General features: G+C 44.4%; 3 protein-coding genes across 9 annotated transcripts in view; 1 reads left to right on the forward strand and 2 right to left on the reverse strand.

The window, feature by feature from the left end:
• The window catches only part of MACO1 (macoilin 1), a 29,472-nt gene extending 22,209 nt beyond the window's left edge, over positions 1-7,263 (reverse strand). The window contains exon 1 of one of the 2 annotated variants that reach the window (XM_035562253.2): positions 6,989-7,263. In XM_035562253.2, coding sequence (XP_035418146.1) covers positions 6,989-7,068 — 80 coding nt within the window. In that variant the 5' untranslated portion in view covers positions 7,069-7,263. Of the gene's footprint in view, positions 1-6,153; positions 6,182-6,988 lie in introns of those variants that run through there. The other variant, XM_035562254.2, reaches the window with a different exon arrangement.
• A 1,059-nt stretch (positions 7,264-8,322) lies between these two features.
• Positions 8,323-21,434, forward strand: LOC118255673 (RH-like protein). Of its 2 annotated transcripts, none has more exons than XM_035562025.2 (10): positions 8,323-8,488; positions 10,987-11,022; positions 12,015-12,201; positions 12,423-12,573; positions 13,246-13,387; positions 15,735-15,895; positions 16,213-16,350; positions 16,581-16,711; positions 17,501-17,580; positions 18,670-20,405. In XM_035562025.2, exons 3-10 carry the CDS (start codon positions 12,035-12,037, stop codon positions 18,783-18,785), a joined length of 1,086 nt encoding a protein of 361 aa, XP_035417918.1. In that variant the 5' UTR covers positions 8,323-8,488; positions 10,987-11,022; positions 12,015-12,034; the 3' UTR covers positions 18,786-20,405. The 2 variants fall into 2 exon arrangements, with proteins under 2 accessions (XP_035417918.1, XP_035417916.1); XM_035562023.2 differs by lacking the exon at positions 8,323-8,488 and having other exon boundaries at positions 10,890-11,022; positions 18,670-18,743; positions 19,239-21,434.
• Positions 8,487-25,666, reverse strand: TMEM50A (transmembrane protein 50A). 5 transcript variants are annotated; one of them, XR_004781011.2, is made up of 8 exons: positions 25,536-25,666; positions 25,061-25,220; positions 24,639-24,751; positions 23,579-23,646; positions 23,286-23,378; positions 22,202-22,262; positions 20,412-20,486; positions 8,487-8,962 (listed from the first exon to the last, which is right to left on the reverse strand). XR_004781011.2 is itself a non-coding variant. In XM_035562029.2 (7 exons), the coding sequence occupies exons 2-7, from the start codon at positions 25,199-25,201 to the stop codon at positions 21,874-21,876; spliced, it is 522 nt and encodes a 173-aa protein (XP_035417922.1). In that variant the 5' UTR covers positions 25,202-25,220; positions 25,536-25,666; the 3' UTR covers positions 21,485-21,873. The 5 variants fall into 5 exon arrangements, 4 of the variants coding, with proteins under 4 accessions (XP_035417922.1, XP_035417923.1, XP_035417924.1 ...); XM_035562029.2 differs by lacking the exons at positions 8,487-8,962; positions 20,412-20,486 and adding an exon at positions 21,485-21,919; XM_035562030.2 differs by lacking the exons at positions 8,487-8,962; positions 20,412-20,486 and adding an exon at positions 21,485-21,919 and having other exon boundaries at positions 25,109-25,220; positions 25,536-25,665.
• Between the last annotated feature and the right edge of the window lie 72 nt (positions 25,667-25,738).

Here is a 25,738-nt window from a genome sequence, read left to right on the forward strand (position 1 = left end):
GCGGCACACTGGGGGCTGCAGGTGGCAGAGACTCTTAGGAGGAGGAAGAAAGGAGCAAAAATCTCGACTTCGCTTCTTCTATAAAGGGCTGGTGCACACCAAGACTTGCTGTTACTGACAAGCACATAGTTTAAAGGTTAATTTACAAGTGCTTAGTGAAAAGCCCCCCCCTCCAGTGAACACTTAAATTAGTGATAGCTCAAAAACGTCCAACAAGAATGTAACCCTAAAGAAAAACATGTAACAGACCTCTCATTTTGACAGGCTAATCACTCTTCTGCTCTTTTGCTTAATATGACAGACCCTTCAAATACGATTGCATGAATAAAAGACGAACAATCCAGCCATAGCCCTCTTCCCTTTCTCTGCTTTCTACTAGCCACTTCTACTTCATCTTTGCTCTTCAGTCTCCCGATTCCTTCCAGACACCGTTTCTCCCTTCTCTGCTTTTCTATTGGCATGTAGTCACTGTCCCCAGTGTGCCTCCCTTCCAACATGCTCATCCTACAATGCTGCCAGCCGGTACTCCTTTGGAATCCAGCACCAGCCGTTTAGTGCCTGTGAACCTCGGATATTCATTGATCTTTCTGGGCACATCCACACATTTTTCCAATTTTTATAGCTGCTGTGTCAGTATCCTCACTTAGAGGCAACATTTATTAGGTAGAGGTGCCTTCTAACCTCACAAGCCCGCACGCTACTAGGAAGGTTCAAACATATTCCATGATGCCAATTCTAGTTCTGAGTTCGTTCTCAATACAGGGGGAGGAAGGTTGTATGCCTAAACTGGTTGCAAAGAAATGCCTAAAATCTGGGTGATTAATTTTCTGACACGTCAAAAAAGCTGATTTCAGTGATCTGTCTGAGGCTTAAGGACAAGGCTTCCCCTATAAAACTAGCATATTGTATCTAATCTTGTAGGGTAATACAAGATGGGTGCTAAGTGGGAAGGATGAACACATTCATGAGAAGAACAGGGTACTGAACTGGAAGGAGTGGTGGTTACGGTACTGCAAATTCCATGACAGGTCAATTCTCCCTCTTTGAATTTTCAAATAACTATTTTTCCGCCTTACTTTTCCTCCATCCTCCCCACTCAAGTGCCAGATGGCATTTCCTCTTTTTTTTTTCCATTCTTCTTGTTCTTTCCTCTCTTTTTACTACCCCATAGAATCAGATACTGTTCTTGCTGTAATGTAAAAGCATTAAAAAAAAACCAAAACAATGGAAGTAAAAACAATTAGGTACCCCAAATCCAAACTGATAGCAAATGAAGCCTCTGTTCTATCCCACTATTATCAGAAGCCCCGCCCCACACACTGAAAAGTGAATCTCAGCTGAGCTGATGGCATACTTCATTTTGCAGGCTGACTCACGATACAATTACAATGGAGTAGACTGCATCTTGAGACCGACAGGACACTGAATGCAGAGGTAGACTTTGCAAAGGTGAAGTTTAACATGCATATGAAATTACCAAACGGTCAGCAACCACAGTGTCAGGGTTATCTATCCAATGCCAGACAGAACATTTGGGATGCTTGGGATGTTTACTGAATATCCACCTGTCCTGGTTTCAGGTAGGACAGAGTTAATTTTCCTCCTAGTAGCTGGCAGGGTGCTATGTTTTGGATTAGGATGAGAAGAGCGCTGATAACATGCTGATGTTTTAATTGTTGTAGAGCAATGCTTACACCAAGCCAAGGACTTTTCAGCTTCTCGCTCTGTCCTGCTAGCGAGCAGGCTGGGGGTGCAGCAGGAGCTGGGAGGGGACAGACCCAGGACAGCTGACCCAAACTGGCCAAAGGGGTATTCCATACCATCTGACGTCATGCTGAACAATATATAGGGGTGGCTAGCCGGGGTGGGGGGGCCGGCTGCTCGGGGATAGGCTGGGCATCGGTCAACGGGTGGTGAGCAATTGCATTGTGCATCACTTTGTACACATTATTACTATTATTATTATTATTATTATTATTATTGTTATTGTTATTATTTTCCCTGTCTTAATAAACTGTCCTTATCTCAACTCACAGGCTTCACTTTCCCGTTTCTCTCCCCCATCCCGGAGAGGGAGGGGGGAGGGTGAGCGAACGGCTGTGTGGTGTTTGGCTGCCAGCCGGGCTAAACCACAACACCACCATAGGAGAGGTTCAAGACCACCTAAGGAACCTCAATGTGCACAAGTTGATCAAACCTGATGAGATGGTCGTGAGCGAACTGGCAGATGTAGTTGCTAAGCCACTGCCTGTCACATTTGGGAAGCTGTGGCAGTCCCGTGAAGTTCCCAGTGACTGGAAAAGAGGAAACACCACCCCCATTTTGAAAAGGGAAAAAGAGAAGACCCGGGGAACTACAGGCCGGTCAGTCTCACCTCTGTGCTGGGCAAGATCATGGAGCAGATCCTCCTAGAAACAATGCTAAGGCACATGGAAAATAAGGATGTGACCGGTGACAGCCAACATGGCCTTGCTAAGGGCAGATCATGCCTGACAGATCTGGTGGCCTTCTGCGATGGGGTTACTGCACTGTGGATAAGGGGAGAGCAACTGACATCATCTACCTGGACTCGTGCAAAGCATTTGACACTGGCCCCCATAATATCCTCTGTCTTTAAATTGTAGAGCCACAATTGGATGGATGGACAACTCAGCGGGTAAGGAGCTGGCTGGATGGTCACACTCAAAGAGTTGCGGCCAACAGCTTGGTGGCCAGGTAGAGACCAGTAACAAGTGGTGTTCCTCAGGGGTTGGCACTGGACTGGCACGGTTTAACATCTCTGTCAGCTACATGCCAGAGGGATCAAGTGCACCCTCAGCAGGTTTGCCGATGACACCGAGCTGTGGTGCAGTCAGCATCCTGATGGAAGGGGTGCCATCCACAGGGACCTTGACAGGCTCCACAGGCGGGCCTGTGCGAACCTCATGAGGTTCAACAAGGACAAGTGCAAGGTCCTGCATCTGCGTTGGGGCAATCCCAAGCACAAATACAGGCTGGATGGAGAATGGATTGAGAGCAGCCCTGAGGAGAAGGACTTGGGGGTGTTGGGTCATAAAAAAATCAACATGAGTTGGCAGTGTGAGCTTGCAGCCCAGAAAGCCAACCGTATCCTGGGCTGCATCAAAAGAAGCACGGCCAGCAGGGTGAGGGAGGTGATTCTACCCCTCTGCTCTCGTGAGCCCCCCCCTGGAGTGCTGTGTTCAGCTCTGTGTCTACCAACATAAAGACGTGGGCCTGTTGGAGCAAATCCAGAGGAGGGCCATGAGGATGACCAGAGGGCTAGAGCACTTATCCTACGAAGAAAGGCTGAGAGAGTTGGGATTGTTTAGCCTACAGAAGAGAAAGCTCCAGGGAGACCTTGTAGCAGCCTTCCAGTACCTATAGAAAAGCTGGGGAGGAATTCTTTGACAGGGTACATACCGACAGGATAAGGGGTAATGGTTTTAAAATAAAAGAGGGTAGGTTTAGATTAGATATAAGGAAGAAACTCTTCACTATGAGGGCAGCGAGGCCCTGTCCCAGGCTACCCAGAGGAGCTGTGGCTGCCCCACACCTGGCAGTGCCCAAAGCCAGGCTGGAGGGGGCTTTGGGCAGCCTGGGCTGGTGGGAGGTGTCCCTGCTCACGCTGGAACTAGATGGTCTTTAAGGTCCTTCCAACCCAAACCATTCTATAATTCTATGATGAATACCAGTGGAGATTTTCAAAGGAAAAAGCATTATACATATGCGTGTGTTTACATCCACGCACAAGTATCATTAGTGGATAGAAAAGTAGTACAGAATGAGCACGGCATGTATGCAAGAGGGAAAACATGACTGCTGGAACGTGGTATGCATACTGGAAACTATTATGCAAAATACTTGCCAAGTAAATTTTTCAAAAGGAAAGAATCCCAGGAAGTCTCCCCAACTACTTACTCAGTATCTTGATACAGTACAGAACACACGAATCACTGAACCATGGAAATGTAAGTATTGGTAGACAAAACAGAAAACTCTTTTCAGTAATTCTGGAAGCAAGTGTAATAGACTGGCTGAACCACAGGTATATAATCAGCAATCAGTACTGTAGTACTGAAACAAGAGAAGCTATTAGCCCACTATGGTAACTCAGCTGAAAACACCAGTCCAGAACATACGAAATAAATCAAGAGGTCCTGCAGCGTGCATGGAATGAAAGTTACTGGCAGAAGGAAGCCAAAACACAGGTACCATTAAGGTTTACACAACAGAATACATTTAAACGTAAACTAACTTAAATTCAGTTCTCAAGTCTAAAGTCATAAAGGTAGTGCTGTTTGTTTGTTACGGACCTCAGGGGCAGTTTAGGAATAACTTTTTTTTTAATAAGCTTTCTATATGAGGGGGAAAAAAAGTGCCAGAATAAATCAGTAGGAAGAATCATTATGGGTTTAAAAATAAAGCCTAAGAAGAGGCCACAGTTAGTAGTGAACTGTTTTTCCTTACAGTTTGTTTATCTGTTGGCAGAATCCAAAATCAAGTCCTTGGAAATAAGCTGTATCAGAAGTTAGGTAGTATACAGAACCACATGAGTATCTTACCAAAGACATCCCGATATCAAGAAATGCCACCCCATTAGATGCTATTAGATGCCCGGGGGCATGAACTGCCCTTATCCCATCAGCGGGTATCTCAGTAACCACTGGGAGATTACAGATACATACAAGTTCTCCTATGCATTCACTTGGCTGCCAGCCCAGGTAATGCCTGTGACAAAAAGCAACATACACAGGGCTAAAAAAAATCCTAACACTAAAGGAACATAGAGCATTCAAAGACTACAGTCTGAAAATCCACGATACATAGCAGAAGTCAGCTGATGTGGAAGTTAGGCCAACTGCGGGTGGAACTGCTCTCAAAACTTAACCAGCTACAAAATTGGTACGAACTGCCAACATGACCATGTAGAGACAAAACAAGCAGTACCAAAATAAAGGTGTAGGATTTCAAATAGATCCCAGTATGAGGACTGGGAAGACATAGAAACAAGCGGTAACAAGCAAACTTTAATTGCTTAACCTATGACAACCTGCAATGAACACTTCAATTAACAACTGCAGTTTTAATGTGTGAGCAGTGTCAAAGGCATAAGATGTTAGACACTCACACATTATAGAACAATGGCAACAGATAGCTTAAGAAGCACAAAGGCAAAATTTGGAACGTGAACTGTGGAACTGAGAGATCTTGTGATCCCTGCCTACCAACCATTTGTTACTTCGGGAGATCTACTGAAGGCACAGTTAGGTTTTAATGATAATAACGTTCTTTCCGCGGAAAAGTATCACAGTACAGCACAGTGTTCCACCGTACAATGCTACAGTTCTTTAATACTTCTAAATGGCCTAAGTCTTTAGCATGGTTGCACATCATATTGTGCAGCTGTTGAAAATTTGATGGAGAAGGTGGAGGTGGGGAATGGAAGATTGTTCACAAATAACTTTGGAAGTCTTTATGAAGGGCTGAGGCCATTAAATTTATGGAGTGAACATTGAGGAAAGTACTTTAAGAACTACAGCTGTATAATTTCAAGTAAGAAAGGCTGTGAGCCCTTAGACAGGCTTGTTTAAAAGCATACAGCAGAAGCTGGTATAAAAGCTACATGAAGGGAGGCACGATATTCATTTTTCAATGCAACCCAGAATTTTATGTTTCTGACTCTGTTTTGTGATTAGAAAATATTTTTCTATCACTTCTTACATCCTGTTACAGATTAACACGTGTAGCGAAGCCTGCCATCAGAATCCTACAGGACAGTTCTCTCATTCCTTCAACTGCTCCAAAACTCTCCAGCTTTGCAACTCTGTTATGTTCGCATGCGTCTCCCTGGGACAGTAGTGACTAGCTCTGCACTGAAAGACTGGAACAAGGGAACTGCACAAGGGAACAAGGATGGGAAGATTGGTCTTAATTTAAAAAGCAAACAAAAATCCTACAAGATTCAAGTATCCTAATCATGCTATTTGTTCAGCCTGGCTGCTTTGTTTGTATCACCACGATGCTCCCTACTGATAACTGCATTTACTGGAATTGTATAAACCGATGGTAGTAATTAAGATAAGTTGAGTAAATAGCTTTAGTATCTAGAGTAATTTCAATAATTTAGAAATCTATAGGTACATGGAACGCTACCTGTACACAACATCTCTGAATTACGGGTTCAAGTTCCCAGCAGCTGCACGGATAAACCAAACTCAAACCGGAAAGGGGATATTATCCTTACCATAACTTCCAAAAGTCCCCTCACTATCCTCCGCTACAACAAACTCCTCTTTCTTCAGAAATACGTTACGGCTGCACTTGTTACCCGATTTGCCTTCCTCGCTCGGGAAGGCAGAGCTCCCAAACGCCACTTTTTAACTGCCTAAAACAGGCTCACAAGAAGCCAGCGCTGGGGGCCCTGCGCTGGGTTCCGCACGCACAAAGCTGACAGCCCGCCTTTACTCGGAGGCACGCGGGAGGCAGCCCCGTAACGCGAGCGCACGGCTGCCGCTCCGCGCCTCCCGGGCAGGCCGCAGACCCGGCGGGCCCTCACCGCCCGGCGGCTCCCGGCTGCCTGCCGGGCCGCCGCCCGCTTCCGCGGCCAGCGCCGCACCGCCGGGCGCCTCGGGCCGCCCGCGTGGGCCGCCGGCAGGCTCCGGGCCGGCCCGGCGCGGGGCACCGCGGGGGGGAGCCCCGGGAGGCGAGGGCCCGGCGGGGCGAGGGCCCGCAGCGCAGTCCGCCCCCGAGCCCGGGCCCCCCCGCGGCGCCTCGCCGCTTCCCCCCGGGCGGCGGCAGGACCCTGGCCAGCAGCTCCGGGCCCCAGCGGGGCGCCGCACGGCGGGCGGGCGGGGCGCCGCACGGCGGGCGGGCGGGGCGGGGAGCGGGGGCCCCGCGGCCCGGCGGGGCGGGGCGGGGCGCGGAGCGGGGGGCCCGGGGCGGGGAGCGGGGGCCCCGGGGCGGCGCGCTGACCCCCGCCGCTCGGTACCTGCCGTAGATGCCCTCGGCGATGCGGTTCCGCTTGAGCGGCCGCCGCAGCTTGCTGCACTCCGCGCTGCGCCGCTTCATCCCGCCGGCCCGGGCCCGGCCCCGCTCACGGCAGCAGCATCCGGCCCCGCGGGGCGCCTCCCTCGCGCGGGGTCGGGGCGGGTTTGGGTTTTTTTTCTTTCCTTTTTTTTTTTTTTCCCCCTGGAAACAAAGAAATAAAAATAATTCCGGGCCCGGCCCTCCCCGCCGCGTCCCCCCGCGCAGCCGCCCCGCAACGCCCCCGCCTCCCCCGGTGCTCTCCAATCGGAAGGCTGACGGCGTCGGAATGACGGCGCGCCCGGCCAATCGGCAGCGGCGAAAGGCGGACAGACGGCCGAGGAGCCCCATCAGAGCATCAGGAAGTTGGTCCCGCCCCCGCGCGGTCAGGTGGCCCGCCCACGTCTTTGATTGACGGCCAGCAGAACCAGTCGCAAGAAAGGGGCTCGTGAATTGATGGCTTTTAGCCCAATCCCTGAGCAGGGCTTGTTCTGCTCCCGCCCACTGTCGTCTTGAGCTAGTTCCCGCCCCGTGCTGCGATTGACAGCAGTGCTGCCCAATAGAAAAGAAAAAAAAAAAGAACAGGACAGCTCAGCTATCCAGTCGGAAGCGGAAGAAGGCGGGGCTTAATTCCCTCTGACAGCGTAACGCTGAAGAGCTCCGCCCCCATAATGATTGGCAGCCGCGCCGGCAAATCATCTGTCGGGAGAGCCAAGTCCCCGGGCGCGCCGTGCTCCCAGCACAGCGCGGCCCCGGCCGGACGTTTCGCGGGGGGCGGGGCGGGCACAAAGCAGCACGGGGACGGGCGCCCTCCTGCAGCACGCGGGGGCGCGCACACGGGAGTGACAGCCGGCGGCCCAACCGCGGAGCGGGACGGGAGGGCGGGGCGACGCGGCGTCCTGTCCCGGCCTTCCCGCGGGCGGGCGGGGCTTGGGGCTGGGCCAATCAGAGCCCGCGGCAGGAGGCGGCCGGGCCCATGAGGGGCAGGGCCCCAAGGCGGGTGGGGTGGGGCCTGCGCCGCCCTGGCGTGCTCGGTGCCGGCCGGGCCCCGCTCCGCGGGGGGCTGCGGAGGCCGAGCGGGAGCTGGCGGCGGCCTCCGGGCCTGGCTCCTCGGCCGCCCCTCGGCCGCCCGCAGCGCGGCGGGGCCCGGGCCGGCTGCCGGCCTCTCGCTGCCGCCCGCTCGTCCCTCGGCCGCCGGGGCCGGGGCCGGCCGTCCCGGCCCCGCCTGGCCCCTGTGGGGCGGAACGGCGCCCCCTGGCCGAGCACCAGACGGGGCGAAGCGGCGGGCGGGGAGGGAGGCCCGCGGCGCTGCCGGGCCCCGCGGCAGGGCTGACGGGAGGGTGGCGCTGGCGGAGCCCCGGCGTGGGACCGGGCTCCTGTCCCGCCGTGCCCGCGGTCACTGCGCCTCGGGCGTTCTGGCTGGGAGGGAGTTTAAGGCGGAAATCCCAAAAAAACAGTTAGTGTGGTACGTAGTTCTTAAGAAGAGTCCTGGGGGAAAAATACGGTTAAATTCCTAGCTTTTGGAGTATTTTCCCCGTGAGTGTTAACGCTGCCAGGAGACTTGGTAACAGACATCAAAAAAAAAAAATATATATATATATGTTTCTGTTCATCTGGTGGGGGTGCAATGGTGGAAGGAGCTCCCAGTCACTCTTAAAGCCTGAGCACGATTCTTGCTGGAAAATGATGAAAAATATGTCGCGTTCATAAATCGCACAAACAGCGTCAGTGACCCAAATCAGCTCCTAATGTCATGTTTCAGCGGTTCCCTTCTCCAGAAAAAAGTTCACCTGATGTTCTGGTAACGTCTGAGTTGTCCACATGGTCCAATTCCCACAAAAAGGAGCTGAACGCAAATGTTCCGGCATTGGGATTTTTCTGAAGTTAGGGCAGTGCTCTGCACGTTTTGGAAATCCATTTAAATGTTCATTAGGAGTTTCTGAAATGGAAGTAAGGGTAGTTTTTGTTAACTTGCGGTTTTATTAGGCCTAAGTAAAAGCTGGTAAAGCAATTTGATATTGCATATGAGGAAAGTCCAAAATACCACCACAACTGCAAATGTTTCACATACGGCTTGAAAGCCATTGTGTTGTGTAGTCTGGGTTTTGCAGAAGGGGAATTGTTCCTTCCTCCTGTCCTGAGCTGGGAGAAGTCCCATGTAATTGTTAAATTTAAATAGCACCTTCAAATGTTTGAGTGCAGATATTCAATAGTACGTAACAGACTTGTTAGTGCTAGGTCAGAGGTTGGACTCGGTGATCTTGGAGGTCTTTTCCAATCTAGATGATTCCGTGATTCTGTGAAACCCCTTCTTTGTTGTTTGTTTGTTGTTGTTTTCTTTGTTCCCCCCCCTAGTCTTCACTTTTAGACAGGTTCTGCTATCTTGAATTAGGCTTTTCCTTGGAGGAGTTTTTCCTTTTCTCCTTTCCCATTTCCAGTTACAAACTGTCTTTACCTTTTGTTTTGCCCTGTCAAGTTTCCATACTTATTCCTTGATGGGGCTTCAAAATATCCATTTTTAAAATTTATTTATTTTTTCCTAACAGTGTTAATATATCTAAAAGGAGTCCTTTGCAGGTTGTATGAGTTTTTAGGGCTCATATGTACTTAACAAATATAAGCGAAATGGAATTACACATACATTTTTGTTTTATACATACTTCTTTCACCAGTAGGTGGCTTTCTTTCTATTTGTATGCGTTGCTGTTACCTCAAAGCCCAGCATGCAAGCACAGCACTCAATTTGATAGGGCCTCTAAGTGGGAAGTCAGAGACATAACCTTAGTATGTTGGTCTACACTACCCGAACAAAGAAGGGTTCAGTTTCCCAGAAGCATAGTGAATACTGAGAAGATAGTAATCTGAAGAATTATAATTCATAATCTGAAGAAATTCAGATTATGGAGTCATTAATTGCCTGTCCTCAACAGGCCATATAACCTTATCTATCAAATTACAGTGACTGTGGATAAGAACACACAATGCACATAGCTAACTTTTACCATATGGCCCTTCTTATGTGCCCAAAACGTTAACTCTAATGGCTCCTGTTTAAAACAAAACAAAACAAAAAAAACCTATGACAACCAAAGAGCTCACAACCCATAAGGCAACAAGTACCTTGTAGCCACAATGTGGTAATAAAAGTTGATAAATTTCTGGATGCAGTTTAGATCTGAAAGAAAGAATTGGGAGGGTTTAAAGCCTGCAGCATGTCTGCCTGCAACTTCCAGGTACAGGGGTTACCAAGGTTTACTAGAGTGTTCACTGTGGCTGCTTCCATAGCCATACTCTAAAAAAAAATAGACCAATATTGCAAGTAGCACAGAAAATGCTATGTTACTTCTGCTTGTCCAAAGAGTCTCAATTCCCTGGCACTGGGTTGGATTCAGTGTGTGAGGGCAGCCAACCCAAGAATCACAGTCAGAATCTCAGCAGGACCCTCCCTGATGTTTAGATGGAGGGGTTTGGATCTAGGATGACTAGATGTAAATAAATAATGATTTAGCATGAACTTCAACATCCTACTCTTACGAGTCCATGTTCTTTACTTGCAACGTAGCTTATCTGTAAGGCACCAGAGCAGCTGTATGGAAGGTATCCTGGAGCATTACAGTATTGACAATTTGATATGTCTGTGTTCGTGAACACTCAGAGCTCAGTCCATGTCAGCTGTGGCGAGCTTGGGCTCCTGACCCGTCACAGATAAGGAACTGTTCCTTGCTGACGCCTCTTAGGCTTTTTATCTCTTTTATTTCTGCCCCTCCTCCCTCCCCCCTCCGCCTTTTCTATTGGTTTGAGGTTACTGGAACATTTTTATAGAAAAAATATTAATGCGTTTGTGCTTATGTATGGTCTAGTGCACAATGCCTTCTAATTACCGCAGCTTCCGAAAAAGTGTGCCGTGGCTAATCCTTTTTCTGGAAACTGTTTTCGTCATCCTCTTCTACTTTTTGTTCTCAGGTTACAATGCCTCCATCTCAAACATTTCCTACACAGGTAAGACTGCTGGTTTTGCTGTGAAAGGAAGGGTTGAATGTGTGCTTTTATTTTGCAGTGCAGCAGAGTTGGGATTCAACAGTTTTGTGTTTTTGTTAATGAGTAGAATGTTTTTACTGCCCTTTAAGTACTCTTCTTTGCCATGTATTATATTTATTTATATCAAAGCAAAGACAGTGAACAAAGATGTGATACTAATTGCCTTGCTTATCTGTTTCTGCTGTCTGTTGGTGGTAATCTTGATTCCTATGAACATAAACTTCTGAGGGCAGGCACTGCACGGAGTTACGGGCCTAACTCTTGCGCAGTGAAGGCGGCGTGCTACGAAGTAAAAATTCAAGATGGCAGTGTTTTCCATCTGAATGCTTGCTCCAAGTACATGAAGCTATTACAGTGGAATTAAGGGCTTAAATATATTCTGGAAATGCATTTTGTGCGTTCATTAAAGGAATGTATGAACAGAGTATGCTACAGCCATAGCGTATAAAGTATTTAGAGTGCTGTGCAAAAGTGAGTTGATTAATCCTCGTGACATTCTGGTATTGCCCTCCCTGTTTTATAGCTGGGAAAAATGAGACCTGCTTACTAGCAGTTTAGTATTTTGCTGTATGTAGAGGTCTGCACAGCCATATGAGACTATGACTGTTACCATGTCCTGGGGGATACTTCCAGGCCTACAGATCCAAGACCTTGTACCTTGGAAAACCTCTTCCTTTTATGCAATGGTTTCCGTGTTCATCTGTTCTGAAGTCGCTTTGTAAAATTAAATTCAGGGCCAATGGTATTGTCTTTCTAGTTGCTTATGGATCAGAAAGAAAGCTTTGGGAATCTTTAAAAAATAATATTGGCACCCAATTTTTTATCTAAAGGCTTCTTAGTTAATTGTGTTTTTTTATTTTTTTTATTTTTTTTATTTTTTTTATTTTTTTTAAACCAGAAATCCAGTCTGCATTAATCACTTGACTGCTCTCTTGGTCTTTTCTGTCACGCAGATTTTCAAGATGTCAACAACATGGTGATTTTTGGATTTGGCTTTTTCCTGGCGTTTCTAAAAAGATACAGCTTTAGCAGCACAGGATTCAACCTCCTCGTTATTGTACTTGGTGTCCAGTGCTCCATTCTGATGGAAGGTTTATTGGTTCTCCTCCTCCAAGAAGCAAAGGAAGGTGGTCTGAAAATGTAATTATTCCATTTCTCACAAGAACTAATCTGGAGCTGCTGACTGCTTTTTGTCAAGGATAATGCCTTGTTTTGTTGACCTGATGTGAATTAGCATGGTCATTTGCAGACTTTTTGGAGGGCTTTGGAGTGTCAAGTACACTTGGCCATCTGTCGTTCTTTCATTGCCCCTGGTGTGGTCCCGATATGGAATTATTATTATTTTCTTTCTTTCATTACAGCATAACAACGGCTGTTGTGAGTATGACTGCTGTGGTCATCTCCAGTGGAGCAGTTCTTGGGAAAACTAATCCTATACAATTAATTGTGATGACAGTTGTAGAGGTAATAGTTTTCCATGTGAGCAGATGGATCAACAAGCGATTCCTGCAGGTATAGTAGTATGATTTCTAGTAACAGAGGGGAAAGTTTCACATGGACTTTGAAAGTGCTGCTTTTTGGTGATTCCTTAGTGCTATGCTGATGGGAACATCAGTGTATTTTATCTCATTCGGTTAGATTGTGGCTATGATTTCACTGAGTTATGAAGTCTGACCATGAGAGTATATTTAAGCATCAACCTCCAAATGCTGAGTATTCTGCACCAATATAATTGGCTGATTCTTGACCTTGAAGGATAAGCTGATCTGATGGACTGGGATATAGTGCATTTGACCTTACCCATGCCCTGACCCACCCCCAACACATGAATGAAAGCTTTGACCTATGCTAAGGTACTAATTATCTTTAACCTTTGCTCCCTCCCTGTTGGTTCAATCTGGAAGATTAACAGCGTGAATGATAGACGAGCCCAGCCTGGACAGCACAGAAAGACCTGCATTTAATGTACAATGTAAATGTACTTCAGGCTCTCTATAGCTGAATTGTGTGTTTATGAGCTACACTGAGCTCAGATAAATTAATGTGGCATTAATAACTCATGCCTAAACTGAGTGACTGTGATAACAAATAGTTCATACGGAGGTTGTATGAGTAACTATATCAGGGTCTTCATCAAAGGGTTTCTGTGGCATAAAATGTTACAAAATTATTCTGTTGATACAGGTTCCAGACAACCTCAGCATGATGCACGTTCACCTGTTTGGAGCCTACTTTGGTCTGGCAGTCTCCTCACATTTCTCTGAGCCATCACCAAGGTCTGAGAAGAATGCAAGTACCCCGAAGTCGGATTTATTGTCAATGTTGGGTAAGACATTTGGTTTAATGTCTCAGATGAAAGAAGAGATTGCAGTGAGAGCAAGAGGGAGGTTTTGGGGAACAGGCCATGGCACACTGAAGCTTTTGCATTCAAAGTACAGGTCTGAGTGCTGTCCAGCATAGAATGCTGCTGTGGTTTGTGGTTTCTGACAATGAGTTGGTGAGTCTTGGCAGTTTTCCTACCAGGCATGTAAGTCACTCTTGCAGAGGCTGTTTGCTTGTGTCAGTCTCAGCTCAAAGTCTACAGCAAATTAACTGTTCCCTCTCCCAGCTGAATTCTCTCTTTTGGCCTTGTATAGGCATATCGGTAAGGGACATATGCACTGAGGTTATTACTTGTATTTCAGTAGTGTTTAGAGTTCCAGCTGGGCTGAGGCTCAGTTTTTCTTTGCAAGGTGCTGTACAGAGATATAAAAATACAGTCCCTGCCTAGTAACGTAAATGAGAAGATAAAAACCCACTGAAAGGAGGGGAATATGATACAGACATGCGCATGAGAAAGGATCTGAGTGATGATAGGCTGAACATATGGGAATTCCATTTTTTTTCTTAAAGAAACAATTTAGTTTCCTCATTATTGTGACTTCTGTTATGTAACTGTCACCAGCTGAACTAAGATCTTGCAATGAAGGCCCAGAGTGTAATTCTCAGTTGGTCTTCACCCCAAAGAAGGTGAAATTTTTTCTTTGGGGAAAGAGAAATTTAAATGCTGTTCTTCTGAGTCCCTGAAGTTCTTGCTTTGCTGGAGAATTACAGAACAGTATTTTAATCAACTTATCAAGATGCTCTTAAGCCATTGTTATAATTTTAGTACAGCTTGCTACAAGCAAGTGCTTGCTATCCTAAGTAATTATATATCTATACCTTGGGTAATATCTAAGGTAACATGGGCAGAAAGGAGCAAGCAAATTCCTTATAGTTCCATTTTTTTCTGAGGACTGTGTGAAGAGTGCTGAAGTCTTCATCCATATTTGGAACCATATTGTAAATCTTTGATTTTCATAGCTGAGCAGGTGCTCATAAGAATATGTCAGTAACATTAGTAGTTTTTTTTTGTTTGTTTGTTGTTTTTTTTTTTAATAACTAACTACTGAATTAATGTTTATAAGATTGTCATAGTAAGGGTAATTCCACCAGTCTTCACTGCTAGCACTGGTTTTGAATTGCCAAATGGCAATTTAGTCCCATATCTTGGTTGGTGGGACAGACCCACCTGAAGCAAACTTAAGACTTCATTTGGCAGATTAGTATATCACCTGTGGGGTGAAATGTATCCAGTCTTTTGGGGTAGACTGCAAGCACTGAACTTATGAAGAAGTCCATTTCTCAAGGGATATCGTTGACAGCAATAGCACTACACTTGCAGAAAAACATGAGTTAGGAACGTAATCTGAACAAATAGTACTAGTTTGCTGGGAAGCCTGTCAGTTTTCCAGATCAAATCAAGGTTAATGGGCCAAATACCCTGTCTGAGAGGCAAGATTATCACCTCTTTGGTGCACTGAAAGGGTGAAATTTAGCAGACACAGTTCAGCATTTCAGGGAGACAAGATAAGCTTTTAGAAAAGCATTAGCTGCCAGGGGAGCTGGATTTAACCATTGTGCTTTATAGTGACATTGCCTGTGTCATTTCTTAATAGACTTGACAAAAGAAAACTTAAAATTTTACTGTCAGGTGAAGTGCTCAGGGACTGGTACCTCTCTGGTTCAGTTATGGAGAAGTGAATATTAGCTATGGAAGTTGAACAACAACGATTAATGTCTAGACAAAGCAAAATAAACTGCAGCTTGTCTGCGCTGTCATCTGTGCAAAAACAGCGGAGCAAACTCCTGGATTTTCAAAAAGTTTCTTCTGTTCAGCAGTGCTTAATATTCCTGGATGTCGTTACTTTTGGTACCATTGAAAGCCTGTTTTCAAATGCCTGTGCAGAACAAGCATAATGCTAATTGTTTGGAAGTGAACGGTGAAATTGTTCCCACTTGTATTTAAACCTCTGTTTAAGGGGACTATATATGAGAAAGTTGTTTTTAAAGGTGTTATTGAAAAGCATTAAGTACATCCTGCCTTCAGCTCCATGAAAGACCAGCCAACTCCCAGCAGAGCCTTGATTTGGCTGCATGTATGACATTACCAAGTTTCTGGGAAGGTGTTGGAATAGCAGTCAGCTCCCAGGGCTATCTGTGCTGTAAAGTGCTGCTATCCTTTGTTCACAACAAGGGAATTGCAGAATTGCAGCAAATGCAAAAATGTGGGCTGGAGCCTTCCAGACACAGCCTGTGATTGATTTACTGTGTTTTAGAGCAGCTAATGATAGTTGCTTGTCTTTGTCTCCAAGGCACTCTCTTTCTTTGGGTATTCTGGCCAAGCTTCAATTCTGTACTAGCTGATGCAGACAAGACCAAAGCAATCTACAACACCTACTTTGCACTTGCAGTGAGTGCTGTAACTGCCTTCACCTTGTCTGTTCTCACCACAAAGGATGGAAAATTCAGAATGGTAAGACTTGAGAGAGAACTGCGGTGTGGAAAAGCTATTTTTCTGTTACTTTCAGTAAAGCACTGAAGGTATAATATCTATTAAGTAAAAACAGCTCCAAATTTTCAGCTTCACAGTCGTCATTAGCCCACCAAGCAGAAGTCTTTAAATGTAACTTAGAAATTATATTCTCAGATGGTAATTCACCGTATACAGAAGCACAAATTCATGCAAAAGACATTCTACTTGCATAAGATTAGTGGTCTATGATATTGTACAGCTATAAGACAAGCAATGACTGAATTCTCACTTCATGTTTTTGTTATTTTATTTTACAGACTCATGTCCACAGTGCAGCACTAGCGGGTGGGGTTACTGTTTGTTATGCAGCAGAGAGTATTGACTATCCCTGGATTGCAATGATTTTGGGTCTGCTTGCCAGTCTGATAACCATATTAGGATCTTTCTGTTTACAGGTAATGCTCAAAACCTGAAATTCCTTTTGTATAAGCTGTATAAACTTCTTTTCCAACATAGAATACCTCAAAGTAAACCTCTCTTTCAAAGAAATTAAAGCCAGGAAACGAAGACTTGACTGGAGTGCAGGACTGCAAGTTAAAAGACCAAAATTATTTTTCTAAGATAGGCAATGTGCTGTAATCGACCTGAGGTTTTGTCTGTCAGTTAAACTTTTTCCTCTTTCCAGAGATACTTGAATCCTGCTCTCAAGATTCATGATGCATCTGGAGTTCATTTCACTTTTGGCTTGCCTGGTTTACTTGGAGCTGTTGCCCAGGTTGTTCTCTTAGTAATAAAAAAATGGACTGTTTTACCAAGGTACATCATTTTTTGCTATTAATAAGTTTAATGATTATTGTATGGTACCCTGAATAGAGTTCTCATACATACAGAAAGCCTGAAAGTCATCACAGATAAATCGTATTTTACCAGATAACCTCAGATCATCTCTGAAGTCCAAAAATGTTAGTATACAGACTTTCTGAGTTGAGCAGGCTTTGGATCAGAACTTTAATGTTATATTTTGGTCCCATTTTCTCTCCCTTTTCATTTGATATTAAATACAGCGGACATGGGAGATGAAGGATGGGGAAGCACATCCTTCCAAGACTCATTTTGACTTTTGTGTTTCGGGAAAGCTTTGTATGCTAATACAGCAGGAGAGACAAAAAAAAAAATCATCATTTCTGTCTGAAAAAGGCTTTAACCCTTAATCAGGGGCAAAAATGCCAGCTTGGACTACAGCCACTCTGGACACCCAACTGGAAAATTATACCTGGGGAGATATCGTGCAAAAGGGTCAGTGAAGTACAGGTCTTTGTAGGATTTTTTTGAAATGGCACTGGCACCTCATTTTCACAAATCAAGCCCATGTCGCATTATACAAGAAGTTCTTTGTGTAAGTTTCTCAACTTACACAGGAATGCATCACAGTTCACGGCTTCCGCTAGGATCTCTTAAAACATCTAATTGCAGCTGTATAAAGACTCTAAAATAATAATTTTGAGGTTTTGACAGGAAACGTGCACGTGCACCACCTGAGGCAGATTAATTCACATTCTGTTAAAATCAAACTGTCAAAGGTGAAACACTTGTTTTGCTTTTCAGCCTGGGTTATGTGGTCATGATTTACATCGGTGCCTTCTGCCTGACCATCAGTGTTGCCTTGATAACAGGTTTTATTACAGGTAAGTATGGAAAAACGTTTCAGTAATATCTTCCTCATTTTCCCCGTGGGCAAATGTCTTCCTATTACACCTGTTACCATGTCAGTGCAACTCTTGGTAGAAAGATGCCAGTGTAACTGGGGTGTTAAAGTGTGTTTCTATGTATAAATGATTTGTTCATATAGAAGGAAACTGTTGGACACATTAACACCAAGAACTCTTCATAGATGGGCTTTGAAGAAGGGATGTATTCAACATAACCTGCTAGCACCATTCATTCGTTGGCGACATTTATTTTAACAGATGCTTAACAGCTGCCTTCAGATTTCATACAGGAGATGTGTGAGGATGAAAATATTTCTACATTTTGGTATTGTCTTACAGAAAAATGCTATCTTAGAGTTTCTCATTTTTTAGGCCTGTTGGTATAAATCTGCAAAGTTCCACTAACGTCAGTAGCTTGCTTACATAAGTGAAACATTAGGCCTTTGATCACTAGTGGTTTCGGGTCATCAGGGCTCATGTGTTCCTTGTATGACATTCTGCCTATTTTATGGCAGCTGCATTTTTTTCTGTTAATTCTGGTTTGAGTGAAAGAGAAATGGTAGTTAGAAGTTGCTGTGAAATATACTTTAAAATTATTTTTTGTGCTTTAATTGATCTGCAACCTTTGCATTAGCTCAGGTGTAGTTAAAGAGGTTGAGCTAATCAAGCAGTTTTTACAAAAAACAGCTTAAACAATCATTTGGTCATTAAGTTTAAAAATCTACGTTTCCATCTGAAATCTCAAGCTAACAGTGCTGATAAGCCTGTTTGCTTTAAATACACAGGCAATTTTCATGCAAGAAATTAATGACTTGTTACATATCTTTAGAATCTGGCAGACTGTTTAATGGAGTTTTACCTGTACAAATTAAGCTTTTATAATACAGGCCTTAATCCTGGCACGCTTCTCTGTACTTAAAGTCAACTTGAGTCAAGGGGCTCTGATGAAGCATTTTGTTCCCCTTTTGTATTTTGATGTTACATTTGCATGTGTGTTACTATGAAACTTCCAGTTATACACAGTCTTTCCCTTTCTGTGATACATGTATATGTTTTTACAAATAGGTTTAATCTTAAACTTCAAACTGTTGAAGATCATCCCTGTATCAAAGTATTTTGAAGACCACTTTTATTGGGAGGTAAGTTTCAGGGTAAAGTTAACCATGTGGGAGTATATATAGCACCAAGCATTCATTTCATAGTACACTTTGAATGCCGTTTGATGAACTGTTTAGAGCCTGCATATTGTAAACGTATGTATCCTTCAGCTAGGATTCTCAGAGCTGTTGGTGGGCACAGAGCTAAATCTGAGATGATCTTGTCTGTTGTAATGCATAATCTTAGGTGCTCTGACGTCCTCTGCTTCATATACCGTCCTTGAGGAAATTTGAGCATCTAAGAGTGGGATTTTTAGAAGCCAGTAAGCAGACCAAGTCTCCTGGCCTTTACTGGGCGTAGAGTGGCTTTTAAAGCTGGTGCATAAACACAGGCTTTGTGCACAGGGTCACATTCAGTGCCTAAATATGTCTGAATCACAGAAATGAGAATAAGCTTCTAATAAGGCTCTCCATTACCTTTTTCATATGATGATTTGATGCATAAAATGTTCTGATACAAGAATGTTTGTCTTGCAGTTTCCCCATTTGGCTGTTGGATTTTGAATGGATGAACCCACATGAAAGATCGACCAAGAGAAGGTCACTAGATAAAATGAGTAACTATGATGGGATGAAAGAGCAATCAATTATCAATTCTCATGCTCAAAAAAGCCTTCCCACACAAAAGTTTGGTAACAAACTGTTCTAGTTATTCTTGAAAGACCAGGCTGTAAATTTACAGATGCAAAAGTTATTGTGCATTTAGCTTTTCTGCTTTAATGGTCTTGCCTTAAATAGTTTGTAGAACACATACAAAAAAGTTTGCTGCATTCATCGCTGTAATGGCTTATCAGTGAAAATGCTTAGAAATTTTTAGAAAGCTATTTTTAACTCCCCAGTTTAAAAGCCAAAATATGTATTTTAATATTATGTGTACAGGGAGTACACTTACTCTGATGTAGCGAAGTGTTAAAGTGCTTGTTTTTAAGCTAAATTCTGTTAGAGGCCTTGTAAAGCAAGGATTTAATGACTGAGCTGGATCTGGGCCAGAACTCTGCATCTTGCCAGACTGAACTCTTGAGTTACCTGACTGCCTGAAGAAAAATCTACACTTGCGTGGTTCAGGCTAGCTCTCTGGATGTTCAAACGGCAAGAAATTAAATTGTTCTGCTTGTGGATGACATCACTGAAATCAACAGCATCATTACTCATTACTTCCGGAACAAGCCTTAGAACACTATTCTTGAGCAGCGACAGTCTGCACATGGTCAGCTATCCAAAAGGCTCTGGCTGCTGTAAAGCCGTGAATGTCAGTCAGAGAATGAGGGAATAGTCCTTCCTTGGGTATTCCCATTTGTTTGGATAGGGCTGGTTATGCGATAAATTTAACTGGATTAGGCCTAATTTTGTGCAACAAGCTTCATGGTACCAATGCTAAAACCCAATTTCCAAAGTGTCTCACGCTGAATTTTGATGTTTTCTTTTTTCATATTTTTAAAAAGTGGTTTGTTTTTTTAAACATTTTAAGGAACATTATATAGAGCTTCTACGCTGTAGATACAAGAATTGGTAATAGCACATACTATTTTTTTTGTACTGGATGGATGGTCAACTTGGAAAAGTAAAAGATTTTAGAATGTATTGATTTAAGACTGCCAGTAAGATGTTTTAAAGGCCTTACTTTTGATTTGAATGGAACACAGCACATACCTGTTTGCAGAGGACTTCAGCTGAGACAAGCAGGGGCTTTGGTCCATGAGCTACAGCCTCACTGTGCAGAAGATTCTGTGTAAACAAACCCCTTTTTTATGGATTACAATCCTGTGTTTCTTCATTATTTCCAAATAGTTGATATGTAAGTTCTTACATAATTAAAAAAGTCAGGCTTTGATTGTTTTTATTTATTCAGCACACTTGCTTAAAAATGAAGTAATGAGGGGAAAATTGCAACACTGAAAACAAAGGGTAAGTTCTTTGTTCACTGTAGCAATGTATGCTGACCTCAACTCGTTTATTAAGAGAATAAGCAAAGTAGATCACTGCAATTAAAGGAAGTGTGAGACAGGTTTCAAAGTTACTCAGAGCAAGTGCCAGTTTTTCTTAATCCCAGCTCACAAAATAGCCAGTGATCTTACTTATTTTACCAACTGCATGCAGCTTCCATCAGCTTACAGTGCTATTCAGCTTGATACATATGCACTTACACACTTGCATTATTTCACATTTAGTGCACTCCTGCAATCCAAGCTGAACTTGTATATTCAGTATTTTACTTTTCAGCAATGAAACAAACATAACTTCTGCAATGCAAAGTTCTTCTGATGTTTTCTAGCAGAAGTCATTTTACGGAATCGGATTTTATCCCCCCCTTTCCTCCACATCTTTTTGCTCAGCGATTTCTTGAGCAAGTAGCCAAAATGTATGTAGAGGAAGGGGTAAAATAGCTCTTCCTGTATCTCACTGTTCACGTGAGTATGCTTACGGGATCAGAATTCTCCCTGGTAGTGACTGTCCCTGGTCTAACTCCCAGCTGAAGAGTATTCTTCCCTCATTTTTATTGTTGTTAGGAAATAGCTTACAGCAAGCTTTGTGGATGAACTACCTACAGCTAGAGCAACTATATAATTTATACTTGTGCCTCTACAATGTCATCCACAGCAACAGTAAATTATTTACCAGTGACTCTCTCAATATCACCATAGAATAAATGAAATACTCAAGGGGGAAAAAAGTCTAAAGCAGCACCATTCTATGTAATACAAGAAAAGCCACGTACCAGTCAATTTTGAAATTGAGGAACTGTTTATGTTGTCTGGACATCGGAAATATTTAATAAATGTTAAAAAATTGTTTTAAAGCATTTTAGTAGGTCTTGGATTGTAAGATATTATAGAAATAGCTGGTTAAATACATCAGTTTTCCACTATTCTATTTACTTATAGCAAACATATAAAAGTGACTTCCATTGTTACTTGTAGCAATTTTATGTTTGTCAAAAACATTACATTTAAATCAGAGGAAGAAAACAGAATTTTTAGTGCTATGATTTAATTTTTACTCGTTTTATCTTTAGACACAATTGAAGGTCACCGTATACAAAATGGTTTTACAAAATTTTTGGAGTTATGCAGTTAAAAAAAAAGACATGGCCAACGCACTTCCATAGGCGTGTTCATTGCCACAAATCTTCCGTGCGACCAAATTTGAAGACCAGTCCTCTGTTTAAAACAATAAAGGTACATGAGTATGTAAGGGAGAAGATTAAATACCTAGTATTTTAAATACACGATTTCAGGGAGCAAGTTGAAGTATTTGTAAATCCGTGTCCTGGTCCTGCAACAAGACCTATGCAGACAGATCACAGAGTGCCTTAACCAACAGTTTATTCACCCATATCTAATTGCAAAAGAATAGAGCTGAAGTAAAAAACAGATTACAGCAAACTCCAGTTTTAATAAACGAAAACAAATCAGGTAAGAAACAAAGGACAATAGGCTTACCCGAAAAAGATGAATGCATTCTGGAAAAACACAGCTATTCCTGGGTATACTACTGTTTTTTCTAAAGAAAAAAAAAAAACTCCATTAATTTTTCAGAAGTAGTATTCTTTTCAAGAATACCCCATCTCACAACAAGCTTCTAGTGCTGTTACTACTACTAACAAATCTGCCTAAGGCAGACTGTTCTCTCACGGAATTAAGATAGCACTATACATCTGGTATAACCCTTTTCATTCTCTGACAAGATGGTTTTCTCCAATTTGTTACTCACCTGTGCAAAACAAAGATGAGCACAAGGCTTACCCCACTGGAAAATAATTTCAGTGGCTTTTGTGCTCCCCAAAATCATTTAGGTTTCCAAATAAAAGAAATCTGTCCTGTTCTATAACCCAAAATGTGCATTCATGTAAGGTGATCCCCATTGTTTCCCCCAGCAAAATGGGTCTCCCCAGGTATCTGGAATTCACTCAAAAGAGTCAACTGTTTAAAGCAACAAGAATTTAATGGTACCCATGTATCAGCTCGAGCTGGGTGCCTCCAAGGAAGGACGCCACTGAAAACTTTCCCTGGGTTCCTATACCTGTACAATCTTCATTTCATCCGCTACGGTCCAATCAGTTCTGGACACATAAAAGTTATATTCCTTCAGATCAGCTGTTCTTTGTTGTGGGGCAGGTTGGTTTCTGTTATCTCCCAGGGCAGGTTCTCATCTGGTGCCATCCTTGGTCAGCACATCCCCCCTTCCCCATCGCTGCCACCCAGGCCCCTACACAGTGTGGCTCGCTGTGATTGACACCACTGCATACCAGGTTCAGGTTACAGAGAGCTCATACTGCAGCCTAAGGCTTTGCTAATTTTACTCCACTAACATCAAACAATAGCTACCTGAATTCCTTACATACAGGCACGGCAGCTTGTTTCCCTTTCACAACAGAAAAAGGGAAAGTAGCAGTATTTAGGAAACCAAAATATGAAAACTGGACCTCCTTAGAAAGGATCTAAAAATAAGTTGCAAAATTCGGTAGTCAGTTAAAATATTTGAACTTTTCAAAAACGGATCAAATCACATTCCATGTTGTCTTACCTTTAACAACATAGCCTCCAAAAAGGATCCACATAGAGGCAATCAGAGATCCAAAAGCCATCATAAAACCAATGAACAGCCAAATCCGAGCACCTTAAAAAAGACGTATGGATGTTTTGTGCCTGTGTCTGGGTAGACACCCGTAACTTTGAACACGCTTTAGTTTCAGAGCACCTTTTGTGACACCCCAGAGATATGCACATAAACACATGTACACCAGTACAGTTGTTACAACTCTTCCAAGAATTATGGACTTCACATAGATCCCTGTATGATAACCTACACCACTTTACCTGTTTGTCCTAGACAGCCTTCACTGTAACTGTCACCCCGAACTTGTCCGTTAGACACTGCATTGATCCTGTATGTGCAAAACAGGATGAAGGTGGGTAAACGTTGGTAAAGCAAGAAGTAAGTGTTTATAAAACAATAGGAGAAACTTCTCAGAAACCCATTTAAATAGTGATGCATTTCTTACACTTTTTTTTTTAAGTGGAGAACAATGCTAAAACTTAAAAAAATCTTGAAATACTACTAACACATGGATCTGTACGATGTCCAGTTTTTTAAATGGTTAATATACTTACTATAAACAAATATAAGACATATTATCCTGGCCTGCTTCACAAGAAGCATGACCAGCAGGTTGAGAGAGGCGATTTTCCCCCTCTAATCTGCTCTTATATATCTGCAGTACCCCCACCTGGTGTACTGCATTCAACTCTAGGACCACCAACATAAGAGGGACATGGACCTGTTGGAGCAGGTCCAGAGGAGGGCCAATAGGATGATCAGAAGGCTGGAGCACCCTTCCTATGAAGAGATGCTGAGAAGGTTGGGGTTGTTCAGCCTAAAGAAGAGAAGGCTCCGGGGAGATCTTACAGTGACCTGCCAGTACCTAGAAGTGGCTTATAGGAAAGCTGAAGGGGGGACTCTTTATCAGGGAGTATAGTGATAGGACAAGGGGTAATGGCTTTAAACTAAAAGAGGGTAGATTTAGAATAGATATTAGGAAAAAATTCTTTACTTTCATGGTGGTGGGGCACTACAACAGGTTGCCCAGAGCAGCTGTGGCTGCCCCACCCCTGACAGTGCCAAAGGCGAGGCTGGAGGGGGCTTTGGGCAGCGCAGGCTGGTGGGAGGTGTCCCTGCCCATGGCAGGGGCATTGGAACTAGATAGTTTCTAATGTCCCTTCCAACCCAAACCATTCTATGATGTTAGTAACAATCAGATATTGCCTTGATTTGTTATTCTCAGTTACCTCTCAATTTAAAGCCTATGCTCTTTTTTTAAATTCGTAACAGCACAGAAATTCTATGAGTGTGTAGCTGTGATCAAGAAGTTACGCTTACATTAGGAAAGCAATTGTGGCTATAACCCCACAAGCATGGTAAGAATGGTTGAAGTCTTCCATTTTAGGGTACTTCACAGCTGCATCTATGATTATCCACCAACCAGTAAAGAACTATTAAAAAAAGAAAGCACAATAGCTTAAAATACAGATGCAAGCCTTTTAACAATACAAAAGATTGCTCTAGGAAAAAAATGCCAGCTTACAAAATCATACTTAGAGTTCACTTATAGCATGGCTAGCTTTGTTTTCAGTTTAGTTCAGTGAAAGTTAAGAGCAAAACCCATGATTTATCTACTCCAATAGTAATTACATGGGTAGAAACCGAAAGACTTGTATGGCTGCAAGCACCCAGAACACATCTCAGCGCTAACTCTGCTGCTAACAACCCCCCAGTCCTCCTTTTATTTCCTAGCAGCTCACTTTCAGTTCGCTGGCAGAACGACACAGGAGAGGCAGCGCAGCACGTACCAGCACTCCCGCAGCCACCGAAGCGATCGTGTTCCGCTTTTCTCCCCAGTCAACGCACTCCGAGCACCTCACGCTCTCGAGCAGACCTGACATTCTGCAGTGCTCTGAGGAACTAGGAGAGACAGACAGAGGCGCGTTTCCCTCACAGCAGAACCCCCCACAAGCCAGCAGCCGGCTCGGCACCACGACTGCCCGCCGCCCCCCGAGCCCCCCGCCCCCGGCGCCCCCCGCACACCGCCAGGGGCCGAGGCGAGCACCGACAGACAGCGCGGCCACCGGGCCTCGGGGGGCCTGGCCGCGCTCCCCCGAGGCCGAGGCCGGAACCCTCCGGCGGCGCTGCGGGAGGCGAAGGAGGCGAAGGAGGCAGCGGCGAACAGCAGCGCCCCGCCCGCCCCAGGGAGAGGAGCGGCGGCCGGGAGCCCCTCACCAGCAGCAGGCAGCAGCGAGGGCCCGCGGCCGGCCCCAGGTGCTCTGTGCGCACGCGCGGCCCCTCACGCGCTCCCCCCCGCCGAGGGCGGGGCTGCCGCGCGCAGGCGCACCAGGGGCAGGAGTGTGCCAAGCGGGATCGCTTTGCGCATGCGCCTTAGCAAGCGCGGGGCGGGGCGGTGGCGGCCAATACGCATGCGTGTC

The sequence above is a fragment of the Cygnus atratus genome, chromosome 23 (genome assembly GCF_013377495.2).
Source record: "Cygnus atratus isolate AKBS03 ecotype Queensland, Australia chromosome 23, CAtr_DNAZoo_HiC_assembly, whole genome shotgun sequence".
Lineage (NCBI taxonomy): Eukaryota > Metazoa > Chordata > Aves > Anseriformes > Anatidae > Cygnus > Cygnus atratus.